At 40.6% G+C, this 20,991-nt stretch overlaps 2 protein-coding genes across 4 annotated transcripts; one reads left to right on the forward strand and one right to left on the reverse strand.

The window, feature by feature from the left end:
* Positions 1-97: 97 nt before the first annotated feature.
* LOC148071322 (tumor necrosis factor receptor superfamily member 1A-like) lies at positions 98-8,918 on the reverse strand. Of its 2 annotated transcripts, none has more exons than XM_087801612.1 (10): positions 8,717-8,918; positions 7,871-7,945; positions 7,321-7,420; positions 7,119-7,244; positions 6,234-6,389; positions 6,095-6,173; positions 5,706-5,761; positions 2,900-3,108; positions 2,026-2,143; positions 98-1,303 (listed from the first exon to the last, which is right to left on the reverse strand). In XM_087801612.1, exons 2-10 carry the CDS (start codon positions 7,916-7,918, stop codon positions 1,008-1,010), a joined length of 1,188 nt encoding a protein of 395 aa, XP_087657738.1. In that variant the 5' UTR covers positions 7,919-7,945; positions 8,717-8,918; the 3' UTR covers positions 98-1,007. The 2 variants fall into 2 exon arrangements, with proteins under 2 accessions (XP_087657738.1, XP_087657737.1); XM_087801611.1 differs by having other exon boundaries at positions 8,619-8,918.
* A 1,986-nt stretch (positions 8,919-10,904) lies between these two features.
* LOC148071323 (cytosolic phospholipase A2 gamma-like) lies at positions 10,905-20,967 on the forward strand. Of its 2 annotated transcripts, XM_087801605.1 has the most exons (14): positions 10,905-11,132; positions 11,231-11,280; positions 11,344-11,457; positions 11,688-11,830; positions 14,488-14,674; positions 14,735-14,840; positions 14,904-15,044; positions 16,373-16,438; positions 16,502-16,642; positions 16,713-16,853; positions 16,925-17,008; positions 17,098-17,252; positions 19,817-19,982; positions 20,045-20,967. In XM_087801605.1, the coding sequence occupies exons 2-14, from the start codon at positions 11,260-11,262 to the stop codon at positions 20,230-20,232; spliced, it is 1,653 nt and encodes a 550-aa protein (XP_087657731.1). In that variant the 5' UTR covers positions 10,905-11,132; positions 11,231-11,259; the 3' UTR covers positions 20,233-20,967. The 2 variants fall into 2 exon arrangements, with proteins under 2 accessions (XP_087657731.1, XP_087657730.1); XM_087801604.1 differs by lacking the exon at positions 10,905-11,132 and having other exon boundaries at positions 11,141-11,280.
* The last annotated feature ends 24 nt before the right edge of the window (positions 20,968-20,991 follow it).

Below are 20,991 nucleotides of genomic sequence, written 5' to 3' on the forward strand. Positions count from 1 at the left end.
TTTGCAATTTGAGGTGAGTCATCTGTTAAAGATTAAAATAATGTGGATTTAAAAAAAAAAAAAAGGTTGGACTATAAATCATAGTGTTGGAGGCGAGTAAGAATCGTAGATGAACACATAAATGTTGCATCTGATTTAATTCATCACCACGTGACAAGAGAGACATTTGCAAATGCATATTTCAACCTGAACAAGTCAGAGCTTAACAGTCTTACGTGTGTTTACTGATGAGAAGCTGTAGTGTGAGATTGCCTCCCTCTACTGGTCGAAATGGGCATTGTCATTGCCAACACAAAGTTAATGTTGGCAATGGGACTTTAAATATACATTTCTAACATCCTATTTTCACAGCATCCAAACACTTTGAATTTGGAAAGAAAACATGTCAAGCAAATTAAAAAGAGAAATAAGGTGTACAATACATTCTGGGTTAACATTCCTTTGATTGCAAAGATATTCTTTTTTAATCGTTTATTTTATTGAGGCGACAGTTGTGCAGACACTGATCCAGACGACGTCAGATTTGAATTATTTGAAAAAATATATATATATATTCGATGGATTTAACATCAGGACTAGACACAAACACAGCCACGTTTTAATGAAACAAAAATAATGAAGCAAAAGAGAGCGACTTCGACAACGGTTTGATCCAGCAAAAAGTTCCACAGTGTTGCTAGCGAGTGAGACGGGACGAGTCTGATGAAAGAATTCTTCCATCTGAAGGTCGTAAAGAATGTTAACTTGGACAACAGTCAAAATAACAGTACATAAATGTAACTCCGTCCACGATTGAATAAAGACTGTCAATGACAGCATTACTATGTACAAGTCCCATGATGCATTGCAACAGACATGATTAAAACCTTATTTCTCAATAATTTAGTGACAAAAATAGGTGATGAAAGTCGCATACATGTTGGAAGTTGAATTTCAGTAGTTTGTTCTTGACGGCCACAGAGGTATATGGGCACTTTGGTTTCCATGACAACAAGTTTCAGGTCCAGCTATTGGATGTTGTACTTTTCCTCCAGAGCTTCAGCTGCTACCACCAGATGGATCTCCCTCAGACTGCGGATCAGATCCTGGAGCAGCTGACGGCTCAGAAGTTGACCTCCTCCTCTCGTAGCGACCACGCCGGTCTGAGACCAGACCTTCAACATCTGGTAGTGGGCCTCCCGGCAACGACGGCAGTCCACCTCGGCTTGGTCAATCTCTATTTCACTCACACCAAGTAGACGCACCAGACGCTTCACCTGCGGGACCGGGACCTGGTCCAGAACCAAGTAGATGACTTCATGGGCTGCAGCAGGACAAGCACGCGTCAGTATAAATAATTCAATTAAATCAAATTAGGTTTTATACATAAAGTAGATAGTATAATAGTACTAAATGTAGTGGACACAAAAAAAGCAAAATAATATTAACATTTTAAAAATTAATTTCAAGTACAATAAATACAAATATGAGTCAAACTTTTTTTTTTTTAAATATATAAGTCTTATATAATTGGCAAAAAAATAAAATAAAATAAAGTTATATCATGAACTTAAAAATATGTCCCAAACAATAAGTTTAAAATAATTTAGAAAAAAACTTAACTTTTCCAACATAACGACTATGATAAAATCAAATCTTAAAAATAAAACAATCTCTCGGTTTCAAAAGTTGAAAAGTTTTGTGACTCGTGTATTTAATCTGACAAATGTAAATCATTCAGAAGCATAAATAGTGAATTAATTAATTTAATAGTAATAATATTGTAAATTAAAGACTACAAAAGAATAAATATAAAAGTAAAGAGATTTAAAGATAACATATTCATTATCTTGTGCTTATTATTTTACTCTTGGACTGGAGGAGGAAACCAGAGTTCCTGATTCAAACTCCAAGAGACACAATTGTGTTGCCTGGAGCTTGAAGCTTTAAATAACAAGAGGAAGTGGCTGCACTCATCCCGAGAGACACACACAAACAAGAGCAAAGCATAGGGGAAGATATTATGGTAAAGGAATCTTCACTGACTCTTAATTTCCAGAGGGACACAGTCGGGCAGTTTGAACGTGGACTGTCCTAACTCGGCGCTCAGTGGAACGGCCTCAGCCTTGTTCAGCGGTTCCATTTCCTGCATCTGGCTGAAGACCTGCAGCGACAACCACAGACGGCAGAAATATTAATATATTCAGAAATATTTGAACACAATATTCATGAATACTGTCTAACACAACATTAACTTCACTTTTAACATAATCTGCATTATTTTACTAACATAAAGGTTTTTTAATTTAGCTCAATCTGATACATTATTCAACTGTATTTTTATGCTGTATCTTATTAAAACTTTTCAAGTTTAGTCCATATCTAGAACATAAATGAACACACTCACCCTTTTAAGGATATAACATATGATCTTACTACACAAATACACTTTTGATATTAACTTGTTGAAAATTTTTCAGACATATTGTTGTTCAAAATACATTTATAATATATACGTATATATATTTTTTTTATAATTTCTGTCATAGCTCCTTAACTAAAACACTGATAGATGGATGTACTTTATGTATCTGGAGATTGCCACTAAATTGACATTTTATTGCACGAATACACTTTTCATGAGTCCTTTGTGAAAAGAAAATGAGAAATTGTATTTTAATATTACTATTCAAATACATTTAGTTATTTATTATATTGTTATTATTATCAACACTCAATACACATCATTTTTAAAAAACAACATGTCTGCGAGTTTACTGCAATAATACATTTTTCAAACCACGATAAATACGCCATATCTACAACCCTGATGTTCACGTGACCTACAGTACTTTTTTGGCAACTTCTGGTCTTGTTTGCATGTTTTGGTTTTCTTTAAATTGTGCAACAGGTCATTTACCTCAGCAGTGTTCAGCAGCTCTTGGGGAACTTTGAGGGACAGAAACTCCTTTTTGGTGTGAGAGTTCAGCGGGTCAATGGGTGACTTCAATGGCGGAGACTTGTTTTTGAGGCGGCATTTAGTGACCAAATAGGTCACCACCACCGACACAGCCGCCGACACCACCACCAACACAGCCAGACAAATGTCTTTGATGAGGTATTTGTTCTCTTGTGAGGGCGAGAAGAGAAATTGAAAGTGCAGTCAGAACAAGTCAATCTCTCCTTCACAACTTTTGCTAAAGCTACATGTTATTTCTCCTACTACTTGCATGTTCCTGTTGTGAAGCACATCAAACTACAGAAATGGAATTTATTCAATCGAAGACTCCAGGTGAATCTTTGCAAACTCATGAGTCACATGACTACAATCTAAAGCGTATGCTACTAGCATAATAGATTAGCATCATACAAATATCTACTGAACTACTGAATCATACGAATCAATGCGTCTGTGTCAAAAAATATATATATATATTAAGGGAAACTAAAACAGTCACTTTAGATAATCCACCGTTGCAACTTTGTTTCACATAAACAATCATTGTTAATGTTATCTTGACAATTGATAGACAATTGATATTTTGTGGCATGACGAGGGATGCAGAGACGGGGTACAGTTCAGTCTTTAATAAAGGTGCTCAAATGATCTACACCTGAAATATATAAACTTGGGTGACACCCCTTCCCATAATCCACTGCGTGCCAGCCACACAATCCCCCTTTCACCCGAACGCCCAGAGGGAAACCCTAGGGTTAAAACAAATGCCTCCTTGGAGGTTTAACCCGTCTGCCACAACGGCTCTGCAAAACTCTGTACGAGACCGCAGGAGTGTGAAAGGAAGAGGGGACATCATCAACAGAAGGCACTGGAGTAGAACTTACAACAGGAAGCTTAGAAGGGGTCGACCCCGACGGGGAACCCCAACGTCAGTCTGTCCAACGAAACTCATTCCCTGCGCCCACCATAGTCGAGAAGAAAAGTCTTAAGAGCCTGTCTCCAACGCCCTAAATGGACCATCATACGGAGGCTGGAGAGGCAAACAGTGAGCATCGTGTCTTACAAAAACAAATTTGGCAGTTTCGAGCTCTGTGGGCACGAAAGACAGAGGAAAGAAATGGTGGACGGGTACCGGAGCAGAAACAACTTCTGACATAGAAGACACAGCAGGAAACAGCATGAAGCTAAGCCATGAGGCAAAAATTCACCAGGGACACGAAGCGGCTGTCCAAGCACCAACTTCATGGTTGAGGCATCACAAGCATGACCCCAGGCAAACGATCCACCCAATTGGCGTCTTTAAGAGAGGCTCGCAACAACGCTTTAAGCGACCGGTGGAACATTTCCCACAAACTGTTAGCCTGAGGATGGTACGCTGTAGTATGGCCTCGCAAGAGTCGACCATAGTTCTGGAATAACCTGCAAACCTTTGTCAGAACTGGACAGGGGCGCCCCATAGAAACGGCCTAAAGTAGGGCAGGACCACCATCCGGCACAACAGCCTCTTCCCAACCTCAAACCAGTACCCGAGTCTTTGAGGGCAGGATATCAGGCTCCTCCGGCTGATCAGCAGCAAAATCCACCCCAAGGAGTGCAGGGCACACCAGCACTGGCAACAGTCAGGTTTGCTTTTCCTGCTACATGCTGAATTTCAGTAGTGAATTCCAAAACTCAAGCTAGAGTGTACTGCTGGCGAGCAGACCATAGCTCCGCACCTTTGCCATTGCAAATGTCAAAGGCTTTTGGTCAACATTGGCAGTGAAAGGGCGGCCATCCAGCAGAAAAACAGCTATGGCATGTAGCCATGTACAATGTTACAGTTCCTGGTGGAAAACACTATACTTGCATTAACTCCCTTGCAAACCCCAGCTAAAAAACGCAAGATGCTGCCACATACCTGCAACGTGGCGTTCTCTCACTGCACCTCTGGCGCATCGGTTTGGAGAGCGATGGGCACCCGAGACACAGGGTGCACTAGGAGCATTAGCCAAAGCAGAATGTGCCACATTAAAAGCCTGGACTGTTTATAGAAGTTGACCATGCCCAAGGACCAGGAAAGTTCGCAACTGCCTGCACCTTCGATGGCAAAGGAACTGCACCGAAATACATAGCTCCCCCAAAAAATAGACCAAAATGACACTTGCCTATGTTAACAATCAAACCATGCTCATCAAGGCGACAGAAAACCTGCCTAAGGTGTGTCAAATGCTCATCAGCAGACAGACTTGCCACCAACAGTTGGAATAATCCTGAACATGCGGAATGGGACAACGGTCATGTGAAGTGATTTTGTTTAAACGGCGAAAGTCACCGCATGGTTGCCAAGAACTGTCGGGCTTGGGTACCATGTATAGTAGTGATGCCCATGGGCTGTTCAACCGATGTACGATCCAAATAAATATCCAAGAATAAAATCAGAATTAAAACATTACAAGACATTAAAACACAGTGATCAAGTACAGTAGACAGGTTTGAATAGATAGGTTTGAGATTTTGATTTAAAATGGGTAAATGACAGCGGCGGTTGATGCTGCGCAGGTGGAAGTAAATATTTATATATATATATATATATATATATATATATATATATATATACACTGTATATATATACAGTATATTGTATTTGACTTGTTTTAGCTCCTAGAGTTCGAGCATGATGTATATCCATTGGTTTGTATTAATACAGTCAATTGACAGTCCATCAATGAGTCCGTCAGATTACACACCAGACAAGAGTGATGGTAAAAGAAGAAGCTGCAGCACTGACCTGTTGGGCTCCTCACAACATCAATCTTGCAGCGATATGGGCACTCATCTCCGAAACTGCAACAGGAAGAGGAAGTTGTCAACACAAAGTCACACCGTCATCAATCATCATGACACGACCGTTTTTTTTTTCTCTTCACTCAAGCAGCTTCCATTTCTGTTTTCTATCTGGGAAAACTAGAGCGACAATATCTGATCTGTTGCTGGGGTCACTTTATATATATCCATGTGATGATTAATCAGGCCACGGACAAACATCTCAGTGGAAGTCAATTTAAAGTCATGTAAGAGACATTCGTCTGATTGATCCATGAGTCATAAGGTCTCCCTGCAGCTTCATTCTATCTGTGTAACTTCACTATTCAACTTCCTCCTTGTAGTTCAGCTCACCCATCGCAGCTTTCACACTTTTTTTTGACTCTGAAGAAGCCGCACTTGCACTTGCACTCCGTCTTCCTCTCTGGGGTGCCTGCGCAACAACAAGAAAGGATGTCGTGACTTGTGACGTTTGAACTCTGATCCAACTCACACTCTAGTGTCTGCTCCTCGTTCTCGCCGCATGGTTTACACTTGACACACTCGTACTTCGTGGGGTTGATGGGAAGTTTGTAGTAACCATCCCTGCAGCGACACACTGTGTTCTTGGAGCTCGTGCAATGGTTCACCTCCACCACATTCTTTGATGCTGAGAAAAAATGTCAATAAAATGTATTTAATCCCTTTTATGATTCACTTTTCAAAATACAATAAGGATATGAACTATGGGTCTAATTGCATTAATGTCAATCTTGGAGGCTTCATCTCAATGATCTGTCTTTTGATGTCCTTCAATATCAGTTTTACTCTTTATAGAAAGCCTCTGTATAATTGTTAACCCTCATGATCTCCGTTCCTTTTTCTTAACTCCTTCATTCATTGGTCAACATATCAACACAAATATTGATCAGTTTTGAGCTGCGGGCCACAGAAAATGTCTTGGACGAATTGACAGAAAACCACTCAAGAAATGCAACTATGGATCTGCTAATCATGCAAGTGCTTACTTCAGTTCCATGAAGAGTTTGGGCAAAGAAGAAAAGATGTAACAAATTTAACATTTTTCTTGAGTATAAAATATTTTATAACTATAAAACACTCAGACAAAATGTTTTACCTCGTTACTTACCAGAGATTAAGTCACTAGAAACTGTTTATTTCTAGTTTTTGTGAAAAAAAAAGCGACAGTTAAATTATATATGTGAGGAAAGGTGAAGGTTGAGGGTCTCCCGGAGTAACAACCCTACAGTTTATCTGGACTCATAATCAAACAGAAGTTCATTTATGTTCATCTCCCTGATTTTATAAAAAAAACATTATTTCAACTCATCCAAAAAGCTATAAATCTTTCCCATCAAATTCGAATCTGCAAACTCACAACTGCAGATGAGGCAAGGGTTGCAGTTTGGATTGTAGTTCAGGTGTTCGCTGAACTGTCCCAACGGACACTCCTCGCAGAGACTCCTATGACCATCAGCTGTACAAGCAGCCTTCAGTTTGAAACCTGGCGACAATATAAGAACACAACATACATGTGTACTTGTTGATGAATGTGAATTTCAGTGTTAACTATCGTTTACCTGGAGGACATTTGTTGCAGCAGATTCCTGCATTGGTCATAAAGTCTCCAGCCGGACACGTTTGCTTCACTCCTCCTCTGACGATAGTTAGGAGAGTGAACTGTGAGAGAAAAAAAGTTTTATCTTACATCAATGAGGTCACACAGTGAAGATAGATAAGACCATTACTGGCAGAGAAATCAGGCCATTCCTTAATAATGTTTAAATAAATAAAACACAGGCATCCTGACGCCATTTAAACTGTCACTTGTTGCCTTTTACCAACGTTTCAGTAGGTCTTGAATGATTTTTTTCTCTTTTGGAGATGCTTCTGAGCTCATGCATGGATCAGATACAAGAGCCTACCGAGGCTGCCAAGGACCCCTTTGTCTGAATAATGATCCAAGATAAATAAAAATAATCCAAAGGTACCATTCTGGGTGCAAACAATGTTGATTGCTGATGTTAAGTTATATTTATTTACAGTTGAATCTACATAGGGTCATCATGTTACGTTTCATTAACAAACACTACGGTATACAATAAATATGAGAACGGTGACATCACTTACACTTAGGACCAGAATCATTCCAGAAGTATCTCTGTCTCTGGCCATCATCTCATCATTTTAATCCATTTGGCGACACTGGAAACAGTAACATTAAGAAAAAACTATATGATTAAACACAATTCGCATTTCTTGTCCCTTAAAATACATTTGGCTTAGATATTAACTTAAATAGAACATCCTACTTATTCTGGATATTTTAGAAGAAAACTTGTTAAAGTGTAAGCAATATCATAATTTAAAAATATATATATTTCTTGCTCTTGTTTTATAGTTTTCCAGGTGAAGTATCAGTCATAGCGTGTCGACATGTTACCTCAGAAGTGGCGAAATACACGACGTTTGGATCATTTAACAACAATAAAATAAAGAATTATTATTGTTATAATTATTTAATATTACGACCGCGCGTGTGTGTGTAGTATTATAAGATAATAAAATGGCGACTGTAGTTTCATGACAGACATATGACAGATATCTGGAGTTCATAAACTTTAAAGTAACCACCTGAAAGTATTTCAAAATAGGTAAACACCGACCAAGAGTAAATAAATGAACAACAAACGCATTTTACTATTTCATTAATAATTCTACCAAACCTTGGCATTATTATATATTTGACATGTCCCTATCACGACAGCGAAACTGTCACAAATATCGATATCGTCTTCCACCGGAAAAATCTATGTGGTAGATTTGTTAGAAGTAAGGTTTAAGTTTAAAAAAAAAAAAAGAAAAAAAGCTATTTTACCATAAGTTTCCTTTCCGGTTTCTCTTAACACCCACGTCCGCCACACGTTCGACCTGAACTACTTCCCACGTCCTCGCACTATACCCTCCGTCACGTACCTGCTCCGCGGCAGCCAGGACTCGGGTTCACCCGCGATATATGTCGTGAATATATCTTTAACCGAAGTTTTGAGAAACAAACTTGAAAAAAACAAACAAACAAAAAAACCCAAGAGGAGCCGCTCGGAATGGAGGCTGCTGAGAGGCGGGCCAGAGGCGGACTCAGACGGGAAGTAGGCTCGGAGGAGCCGTAACTCACCTGACCTCCAGTTACACGAGCCACAATAAACCAATGAGGACTTTAGTCACATTTAGAACTTCTTAAATCACTCCAAAGATAGTTTTTACACTGAAAAAAAAGAAGGAAAAGTTTAAATAAAACTAGTGACTTTTATTGTCTGACAAAAGCTTGATGACAACACGATTATTTAGACTTCCTGTGTATTTTATGTTTCTTCGAGCAACCACGTATTTCCCGTTAGTCAACATGTGCTTCTTTCAGGTCGTGCGCTGGTGTTTCACTGTTGCGTGCGTGTGTGAAAAATGAACCTGCTTGGCTGCTTCTTTTGCATTTTGAATTTTTAAAAAAATGTTTGAAAAAAGGAACATTTTCAAAACATTTAGATTTTGATCATCGAATTCCAATAATTAAAAAACGTGTTTTTATGAAGTCAAGTTTATTTTATTTTATTTGAAGCCTAAGAAAAATGTTGTATTATAGTCTCACCAAGATTCTCGGTACGCTTTTAGTATGTGGTAAATTCGGCCACTTTACTTCTATTTGTTTTCCTCTAGCTAAGCTAGCAAGCAGTTAGCATCGAGTACAATTTTTTTGTCCGTACATTCGAGTGCTTTATCTACATTAAATGTGTTCTCGTGTGTCTCGGAGTGTATAATGTGCAAAAGTGTGCACTTTTTTATAACTATTATTATTTTTGTGTAATTGTATTTGGAGTTGTATTTGTTTGTTGTATACACTTGCTAGCATGTTGACTTGTATGTGACATGCATGGGTTTTTTAATGTGTGTTTGTAGTTTTTGTGTTGATTTTTTTGCAGAGTGTTTCATGGAAATGTGAGGGCATATGTGTGAAAACTGTCTGCTCACAAGTTTGTTCTTTCTCTGACTAAAGTCTGAAATTTCCCCTCGCAGGTTCTACTTCCTCTCTTGGCCCCCTTGGTCAACAGGAAGTTGATACAAATCCTTGTCTCTTTGTAAGTGAACGGAATAGGAACTTTATAAAAAAAAATCTGTTTTGGTCTTACTGTTAAGTTTTTTTAATTTGTTTGTGAGTGACTTCAGAGGCGTATTGCACAAAAGTAGAATATGGGATTAATAATTAGCTGAAGTCCAACAGTGGCATAAGACTTTAAAGAATGCAGAAGCCTCCATGTAAGCCTGTATACAATGATACTCAACTCAATCAAATCAATAAAAAACATTATTTATCAGTGCAAGCCATATTTAACTTAAGTTCTTATGCTTATTAACTGGTCTCTGACCACTGTCATCATCCGGGAAGAGGGCAGCACTGTCCCAGTCTATCAGTGATGGCACTGTAGGGGGCGCTCTTCTTCCTCATGCAGGCCACAAGGTGGAGGACAGCACAGGCCACAATAAAGCTAAACCCTCAATGGTTCAGGCACTGAAAGCCTTCAGGAGCCAAATCTTTAGGTAGTGGAAGTGGGTAGTGGGATTTGAACCCAGGACCTTACGCACCAAAAGCAGAGAGTTATAGAATTATACTAAGCAATGTTTCCTGTGTTTTTAAATGTAGTCTCTGAGTTCTTCATAGGTTCTAAAAGGATGTTGTTGTCTCAGTGCATCAGTGAATCTGGGATCGATCGCAGGGGTCTAGATCAGGAAGCCGTGTGTTGCATTTATCCCGGATTGGTTTCACCTGATGAATCCGCGTCTGCCCATCCTGGCTTGGCCTTCGTGCATCAAAGTAATCCTGGACGCTCTTGTTTTGGATTCATCGAACCCAACTTCACTCACTTATCCTGGATGTGTCAATCCTACTTCAGTTGTGTGTGTTTTTCAATACATTCTTTATGTGGCTGGTTACTTGTAATCACAACTACTAAGTATCATAAATAAATAAATAAATCTGAGACACTTTGTTTTCCTCCCAAGAACCAAACAAGGTACTATAGATATGTTTAATCCTCACATGCCGTCACGTCTTGAATCAAAACTTGATTTTCTGGAAGTTCCACAGTGTTTGCAGCTTCTGTTGCGTGTTAACCGTCAGGTTCACAGTCAGTTCCTCACAATCTCTGTAAGGTTGAGCCACATACTTCCTGGACCACCAGTCCAGATCCGTTCTCCAGCACCAAAGTCTGGTTAGATTCTTTCAAAGAAAGGGCGGACCTTCACCTTCCCTTCGCTCCAAAGTGTGAGAGGGTTCCCGGAAAAGTAGAGCCAGCAAGAATCTGCTACAAGCTGAGACACGAGGGTCTGGGGACTTCCTGAGGTGAGACAGAAGTATTTGACTAGACCTGCAGGAGAAGGTTCACACTAAAATGCTCCTTCCAAGACTCTCAATTGCGTTTTTATGCTTTTGGATTTCAGGCCTCGTGGTCGGATCGGTCGGCAACGGCATGAGTGCGGAAGTTCTTCGTGTGAGATCTTTGTTGCCGAGCGTGTGATAGACAAGTGGTGCTTGACTTGAGATGTCTCCTCAGACCTCCGTCCAGGAGTCCCCGACCATGTGTGCAGGAGAGAAGAGCTACGTGGAGAGACGGAAACAAGTGGTGGCCAAGGCTCTTCGAGACCTGTCAATCAACTGCACCCATCAGGTTTGACCAGTCTGTCAGCTTGTGTCGTGGCATGTCGAAATATATTTTTTTTAATTCAGTTTAGTGAGAATGCTACAAATAAAGGAAAAGTACAAATATTGTGATAAAATGATATATATTCTTGATTCATGTTATTATTTACAGATGTATAACTGTTAAAAGAAAACTACATACTTTCTTTATTGTAGTTGTAACCATAGCAACAGAGACACCAGTGTCACTTCTCTCAGGACCTGGTCCCTAACGTGGCTCTGATGGCCTCTGGTGGAGGTGAAAGGTCAGCCATGGCCCTGCTGGGTTCTCTCTATCAGATGAAAGAAGATGGTCTGCTGGACTCAATTCTGTACTTGGGAGGAGTTTCTGGAGGAACATGGTATTTGAGCAGCACCGTCAGTTTAGACCTTTGGCATGTTGATGAGCAACATCACATCAAAGTGTTAATGTGGTCACATTACATTACAGAGGAGATCAGTGAGAGACAAAAGTCTTCTGCTCATCCATCCATCCATCCATCATCTACAGTATATATACATCTATCCATCCATCCATCCATCATCTACAGTATATATACATCTATCCATCCATCCATCCATCATTTACAGTATATATCCATCCATCCATCCATCCATCCATCATCTATATATACATCCATCCATCATCTATATATACATCCATCCATCATCTATATATACATCTATCCATCCATCCATCATCTATATATATATATCTATCCATCTATCCATCATCTTTAAATACATCTATCCATCCATCCATCATCTACAGCTATGTTCAAAATAATAGCGGTGTTTTTAAAAAAGTGAATAAAGCTCAAAATCCTTATAATATTTTTTATTTTCTTTCATTAGGAACGCTGCACATGGTATTGCACAACAAATCATAAAGAAAAAAGTATCAATATTTAATTACTTTACAGAATATGAAGGAAAAGGAGATATTTCTGTGTTCAAAAAAATAGCAGTGTCGGCATTTCTCATTACAAACTCAAATATGTACTAAATAAACTGAAAAAATATTAACATTTAGCAATCGTGACAATTAGTTAACTAATATTTGGTTGAATAACCCCTGTTTTTGATAACTGCTGCACATCTGTGCTGCATGGAGTCAACCAACCTATGGCACCTCTGAACAGGTATGCCAGCCCAGGAAGATTGGACAACCTTCCACAATTCCTCTGCATTTTTGGGTTTTGCCTCAGAAACAGCAAATTTTATGTCACACCACAAGTGCTCAATTTGATTAAGGTCTGGGGATTGGGCTGGCCACTCCATAACCTCAATTTTGTTGGTCTGGAACCAAGATTTGGCTCGCTTACTGGTATGTTTGGGGTCATTGTCCTGTTGAAACACCCATTTCAGGGGCATTTCCCATTCGGCATAAGGCAGCATGACCTCCTCAAGTATTTTGATGTATCCAAATTGATCCATGATCCCTGGTATGCGACATAAAGGCCCGACACCATGGTAAGAGAAACGGCCCCGTATCATGATGCTTGCACCACCATGATTCACGGTCTTCAGAGTGTGCTTCGGCTTGTATTCAGTGTTTGGGGGTCGTCTGACAAACTGTCTGCGGCCCTTGGATCCAAAAAGAACAATCATACTTTCATCAGTCCACAAAATGTTTCTCCATTTCTCCAGAGGCCAGTCGACATGATGTTTGACAAATGCGATCCTCTTCAGCACATGTCTTTTTTGCAACAGTGGGACACTGTTGGCACAGCACTCACTGGTAACTTCAGACCGTCTCTGATCTCCCTGGAGCAGACCCTTAGCTTAGTCTTTGCCATTCTGACTATCCTTCGGTCCATTCGAATGGTAGTCTTACGTTTTCTTCCACGTCTCTCTGGTTTGTCTTTCCATTTTAAAGCATTGGAGATCATTTTAGCTGAGCAGCCGATCATTTCCTTCACTTTTTTATACGTTTTCCCCTCTCCAATCAACTTTTTAATCAAAGCACGCATTTCTTCTGAACAATGTTTGGCACGACCCATCTTTCATCAGTTTTCACAGAGAATTGCATGCACAACATGTGCTGGCTTCATCCTTAAATAAGGGCCACCTGATTGAAACCTGTTTCTTTCACATAATGAATGATCTCACGGATTGAACTCCACACTGCTATTTTTTTGAACAAGCCCCTTTTACTTAATTAGTCAATTACACAGACCCAGGAGTATTCATATCATTAAAGTTGGGTGTGTTGGTTCCTCTGACTTTACTACACCTGCTGGTAAATTATTTTCCATTTATTATTATGTTTTATACCAAAAACAGTGATTTATCTGGTTAGTCATGTTGGACTGCTATTATTCTGAACATAGCTGTATATATCCATCCATCATCTATATATCCCTCCACCCATCCATCCATCCATCATCTACAGTACAGATCCATCAATCCATCCATCCATCATCTATATATCCATCCACCCGTTATCTATGTATCTTTCTATCCATCATCTATATATCATTCGACCCATCTGTCCATCCATCATCTACTGTACGTATCAATCTATCATCCATCCATCCATCAATGCAATTGTCCCTCCATCCATCTTTAATTCATACATATATATATCCAATAATCTGTTATTAATTCCTCCATCCATCCAACAATCAATCAGCTCACCATCCATCCATTCATTCATCCATCCATCATTCATTCATTCATCATTCATCTATCCAAAGATCATCCATCTATTCATTATCCATCCATCCACCAATCATCTTTCCACTTATCCGTTCATCATTCCATCATCCATCATCTATATTACCATCTATCCATCCACCCATCCTACTATAAAATCATCCATCCATCAATGTATCCATCCATTCATTCATTCATCATTAATTTATAAATATACCCATCCATTAATCTATTATTAATTAATCCATCCATCCATCTATTCATCCTTCCATCCGCCCGTGTGTAGTTTCTACAGATGATCCTTTGAGAGATGACCTGAAGATGACTTGTAAAAAGGAAGGACGACCTCTGTCTCCCTCAGGTCTATGGCGGCTCTCTACAGTGACCCACAGTGGAGCTCAGACATGAACCTTACACTTTCCAAGCTGACTAGTGCTGGTGTGGAGTTGGATGAGGTCTTCTTGTGGCTGACTAAGCGCTCCCAAAAAGAGTTCTTCTCTCTCAGCGACGTCTGGGGGGTCATGACCTCTGCCGGCATCATGAACCAGGTCAGAAGTCCTACAGACTTGGCCCGTCAAGACGTGTTAAAAGTATCTGTGGTTCTGCAGATGAACATTCGGAATTTCTCAGAGGAGGCCACTCGAAGTGTCACCAACCCGTACCCGGTTTACTGCGCCGTGGAGAACAACTGTTATTTGAACGGGCCACCTGAAGGTAAACCTTACCTGAGCCCCCCACAGACTGACTGTGGTTGTGACACAAGAACTTGTCTTTCAGGTAAATGGTTCGAAGTGAGTCCCCACGAGGCTGGCTTCCCAGAAATAGGCCTCTTTGTGGAGACTTCTCTCCTGGGCAGCAGGTTCCACGGCGGACATCTGTTGGAGAAGAGACCAGAGATGGACATGATCGAGCTGCAAGGTCAGTGATGTCTGTTTGCTGAGACGTCCGTGGATCATAACGCGCAGAAAGGAATTACTGTATAAGGTATATAGAAAGAATAAATATATCATCAGAATATTGAATGGTTTAATGTTTAAATGTCACTTTATTTGAACATCTAATTAAGCATTTTATTTTATTTGTATTATCAAAATATGTCTCTATATTGAAAGTTTGAATTTCATTCGGTATTTTTTTTTTATTAAGTTATATAAATAGGAAATTCTAAAAATGAATGTGGAGGCTATTGCTTTGTTTTGTTTTTTTACACATTTAAAAGCAAAATTCACACTTAAACAATTTCCATTTTAATCATACATGTTTACACTGTTATACCAACATCTGTACTATATCAAAGGCACAAAATTAACCCTTGTTATCTCAGGATCGGTATGACCCAGTGGCCTGAAAACAAATGTGTTTGTGGTATTCCTTGTGTTGTCTCTGGATCGAGGTCACTCGCCTCCACCACTGCCATGTACCCGCTACAATATTAAATATCGAAATATATAATTCATGTTCACATTATTGTACCATCATTTAAATATTGATTTGAAAAAGATAAAATATATTGAATTTAGTTTTTGATAATACCAACCAACATTTGTCGTTTATATAAGAATTTAAAAGTCCATGAATTAAAGAATATTTCATTCAGAACATTTTCTTTTTAATTTTTGGAGCAAGAATATCAAACTCAATATGTAACAAAAACACAATTCATGTAAAACTATTATAACAACATTGTATATTAAATTAAAAGGCTACACAAATATTTGAATTGTTTGAATAAAATGTCAAACTCTGCTCGTAAAAATAACTAATGTTGACACTAAATAAAAACGTTTTTAAATTGAATTGAAAAAACTACAAATAGAAAAAAATCATTGAATTTTGAAAAATATAAATCTGAAATAATAAAAAATAAATATAAATCATGTTGACGCTGTTATAGAGAACATTTTTATATTTAATTTAAAAGGCTACATGTTAAAAAGTATTTAATTCAGACATTATATTTTTGAATGATTCTAATTTAAACATCAAACTCTATGTGTAAACATTCTAAAACAAGAAAAAAAAAAACATTTTTTCATTTTAAAAACAACCTTTCAATTTACAAATTATTGAATTAAACTATTCCAAAACAATTCAATGCTTAAAAAACAAACCACAATACAATAAAACTCAAGTCACAACATTTGATATAAAAAACTATTCCATAAACTGATGCCACTGATATACTTTCCTACCATTTTCAGTCAAAAACATTGATTTGGTTCATAGATATTTGGTGTATTTCACAGGAATTCTGGGATCTGCATTGGCCGACGTTGAAACTGTAAAAGACACGATCCCAACCTGGCTGAATGGTAACATTTGGGTTTTGTCAACCACTCACGACTGTAGTTTGAGTCCATATGTTCCTCCGTCAGTTTCCAGGCACGAGGACTCCATCATGGAAGTGCACATGCATGTCTTCGTCGCTCTACGGAAGATCGTCACTCTGCTCCAGGAAGGAATAAAAGATCCACTCACGAGTCTGCACCTGAAGCAGCTGCAGAAGATCCTGGAAGGTAATCGTGACAAACACTTCATACCTGGAGCTCAAGGAGATCATCAGCTCAACTGACCTCGATGCTCCAGATCAACATCAAGATGGAGAGCTGCTTAAGAAGAAGAGTGAGGCGGAGAGAAGACAATACCTCCAGCTCTGGAGTCTCCAGGTCCTGAGGGAGTGTGAGACCTGGAGCAACAGTCTTCCAGAAGGACCTGCCAAAACCAGAAGTGGGTTCACGGACCACGGCTTCAAACTGTCCCTGAAAATGTGAAATAAAGCCTCACTTCTGTTTTTTCAGTGACTATGATTGTTGGTAAAATCATTCCGCTGGTGTTGAGGTGGGAATGGGGAACAACACGGAACTTCCTGTACCAACACTCAGGTGGGAATCGAACCTCGGATGATTCGTAAAACACAGAGGATCTTAGATGGTGTCACGTATGAGTGTTAACTACTGTGTTCATCCAACAGATCCCAGAGTTCCAGAGTGCCTGAAGTCCATGGAAGGCTTGAACCTGGTGGATGCAGGTCTGCTCATCAACGTGGCGTATCCTTCGTTTCTGGGGGACAAGAGGGACGTGGACCTCATGATCGTCCCTGAGAACAGCGCTGGAGACATGTTTGAGGTGAAATCTTGTTTTTGTCTCTTGAGATTTACATCTAATACATGTGTGCGTCTCTGCTTGTGTGTATGCACCTTTGTGAGAATACGTGTATGTATATGTGTGTATATTAGTGTATCTGTGTATATTTTTATGTGTGTATATTATTTTATCTGTGTACTGTATATGGATGTATATTAGTGTGTGTATATCCTCCACAAGGAGGATATTGACAGTCTAACTACATGTGTCACGGACTACATAAACTTCTGTGTGGAGAGCATTGTACCAACCAAAACTGTACGATGCTTCTCCAACAACAAACCCTGGATTAATCCTGATATAAAGGCTCTCTTAAAGGAGAAGAGGAGAGTCTTTAGGTCAGGAAACAAAGAGGATCTGATGGCAGTCCAGAAGGAGCTGAGAAGAAAGATCAGGGAGGGAAAGGAGAGGTACAGGAGGAAGATGGAAGAGAGTCTGGCCAATAACAACACCAGAGATGTCTGGAGAGGTTTGAAATCCATATCCGGACATCAGACCAGGCTCTCCGTAGCGGCGGGGGATCAGGTTTTTCAAGGTTTGAGGTGTCGGCCCCCCCCCCCCTGTCTTCTACACCATTCACACCTCTTCATTTACCTTCTCCTCCCCCCGAGCTTGTATTGTTTCAGCCCCCCCGCTGACTCCACAGGGGATAATGCCCCCCCACCCCAGCCTGTCCCTCACACCTCTCCAGGTGAGAAACCAGCTCAGGAGAACCAGGACAACAAAGGCCCCTGGACCAGACGGCATCGGTGGCAAAGTACTCAGGACGTGCTCTGACCAGTTAAGTGAAATTGTTGGACTTCTGTTCAACATGAGCTTGACCCTGGGAAGACGTCCTGTGTGGTACCAGTGCGGAAGACTCAGCACCCTAAGGATCCCAGCTGCTACAGACCTGTGGCCTTGACATCCCACCTTATGAAGGCTCTGGAGCGGCTGGTCCTTAGTTACCTGAGTCCTCTGGTGCGCTCCTCCATGGATCCGTTGCAGTTTGCCTACCAACCTGACATCGGCGTGGAGGACGCCATCATCTTCCTTCTCCACCGAGCACTTTCTCACCTGGAGTCGCCTGGAAGCACTGTGAGAATCCTTTTCCTGGATCTAAGCAGTGCTTTCAATACCATCAGGTCGAACATCCTGAGGGACAAGCTGGAGCTGTCTGGAGCGGACACTCACCTGGTCTGGATTGTGGACTACCTCACCAACCGTCCACAGTTCGTGAGCCGGGATGGTGTTTCGAAGACTGTACTGTGCAGTGTAGGGGTCCCCCAGGGAACGGTGTTGGCACCATTCCTCTTTTCACTGTACACTGCAGACTTCCAACACCTGTCTCCCACCAGTCACCTGCAAAAGTTCTCGGACGACTCCGCCATCGTCGGACTCATTAAGGACGGGGATGATGGGTCGTACCAGGGACTTGTCCAGGACTTTGTTGACTGGTGCCTGGAAAACCACCTCCAGATCAACTCCAACAAAACTAAGGAGTTGATTGTGGATTTCCGGCGGTGTCCCTCCATCTCCCCCTCACCACTGAACATCCGGGGACAGGACATTGAGATTGTCACGTCTTACAAGTTCCTGGGTGTTCACCTCAACAACCGCCTGGACTGGGTGGATAACACTGCTGCTCTTTTTAAAAAAGGGCGGAGTAGACTCTACCTGCTCTGGAGGTTGAGGTCGTTTGGTGTCCGGGGGCCACTCCTGAAGTCATTCTATGACTCAGTAGTGGCCTATGCCATCTTCAACGGTGTGGTCTGCTGGGGGAGCAGCATGACAGCAAAGGATAGGGCTAAACTGGACAGCCTTATTAAGAAGGCCGGTTACGTCCTAGGGTGCCCCCTGGATCCTGTGGAGGAAGTGACTGGGAGGAGGATACGGAGCAAGCTGGGCTCCATGAGGAGGAACTTGTCTCACCCTCTCCAGCACACACTGAGGGCATTGAGGAGCTCCATCAGTGATAGGATGCTCCATCCCCGGTGTGTGAGGGAGAGGTACCGCAGGTCCTTTCTCCTTACTGCCATCAGACTTCACAACAAGCCACAACAGCCAGATAATTATCTAACTGCACCTTTCTTGTTATTTTTGTAAATATGATTGTGTATATAATATAGTGCAGATTTATTTTCTATTCTATTTAGATTTTTTCTTTTCTTTTTAATATTTTATTTCTGGGTGTTTTATTTTTTTTTCTGGTATATTGCTCTTGCTGTTGTTAAAACGAATTTCCCCTCGCGGGACGATAAAGGGATTCTGATTCTGATTCTGAATGTCTGTATTTTAGTGTGTGCATATGTGTATATAAACGTGTGTATATTATTTTGTCTGTGTATATAAATGTGTGTATATTAGTGTCTGTGTATGAATATGTGTGAGTATTAGTGTATGTATGAGTATGTGTGTATATACAGTTTGTATATATCAATGTATGTGTATATTAGTGTATATGTGTATTTAAGTGTGTGTGTCTATGTACATGAGATGGGTCGCCATGACGACTACATTGAAACAAGTGTGGAGATAAATGAGCTCATACATGTTTTTCTTGTCAGACGTTGACTCTGGCCAGAGATTACGCGGCTCAAGTCAACAAAACCTTCCCAGTGATCAAGCCTGAGATGCTGCAGGAGAGAGAATGGCCGCGAGACTGTTACGTGCTGGAGGGAGGAGACACCAGCATCGTCTACATGCCTCTGTTCAACAGGAACAACTGCAAGAGTGAGCCTCACACATGCAGCCTTTCAATTATGATGTATTTTAAAGGTGTGCGTCTCTCACAGATGCAGAGGAGGTGAAGAGAAGGATGATAGAGTTCGCCACCTTCCAGCCTCCGCTCAGCCCGGAGAAGGTCGCTTTTCTGATAGAAGTGGGTAAAGAGAACATGAGGAACAACAAAGAGGTGATCCTGAGGGAGGTAGAGAAGGCAGTGGCTCGTCGGCAGGCTAGGAAGGAAACAAAGGATCAATGATGTGTGTTGATTAGCAGCTCCTTTCTCTCTTCCATCCCTCCGTCTGCCCAGTCACTCATTTTCCCTCTTCTCTTTCTCTCCTCCATACTTCCACTCCTCAATCCTTTCTTATTACCTCTCCTCCAGAACTCCTTTTCCTTCTTCTCAATTTAACTTTCCTTCTCTCCTCCATCACTCTTTTCAATCCCACCTTTCTTTCTCTCCTCAATCACTCATTCCTCTCTTCTCTTTCCCATCTTTCTTTCTCTCTACCATCCTTCCTCTCCTCCATCACTCCTTTCGCCTCTTCTCGTCCCATCTTTCTTTCTCTCCTTCCTCCATCACTATTTCCCCACTTCTTTCTCATCTTTCTTTCTCTCCTCCATCACTCATTTCCCCTCTTCTCAATTTCACCTTTCTTTCTCTCCTCCACACTCCTATCATATCATCTCAATCCCACCATTCTCTCTCCTCCATCCTTCCTCTTCACTTCCAGCTTCTGATCATTTTCATCCTCTCGATTCCACCTTTATTTCTTTCCTCTATCCCTTCATCCAAGCCCTCTTTCTTCCTCTCACGACATTTTTCTTTCTCTCCTCCATCCCTCCTTTATTTCCCCATCCACCCTGTCATCCATCCTTTCTAACAAATGCACATGCAGTGTTCACGATGCATTTACATTGTACCAACAGTAGACAGAAACATGTTTAACTTCTGTTGCCTTGCTTTAAAAATAAATGTAAAAAACCCCAGTGACTGTATGTGAAGCCTACTTCATCT

Source organism: Callionymus lyra, chromosome 10, assembly GCF_982586985.1.
Source record: "Callionymus lyra chromosome 10, fCalLyr1.hap1.1, whole genome shotgun sequence".
NCBI classification, from domain to species: Eukaryota; Metazoa; Chordata; class Actinopteri; order Syngnathiformes; family Callionymidae; genus Callionymus; species Callionymus lyra.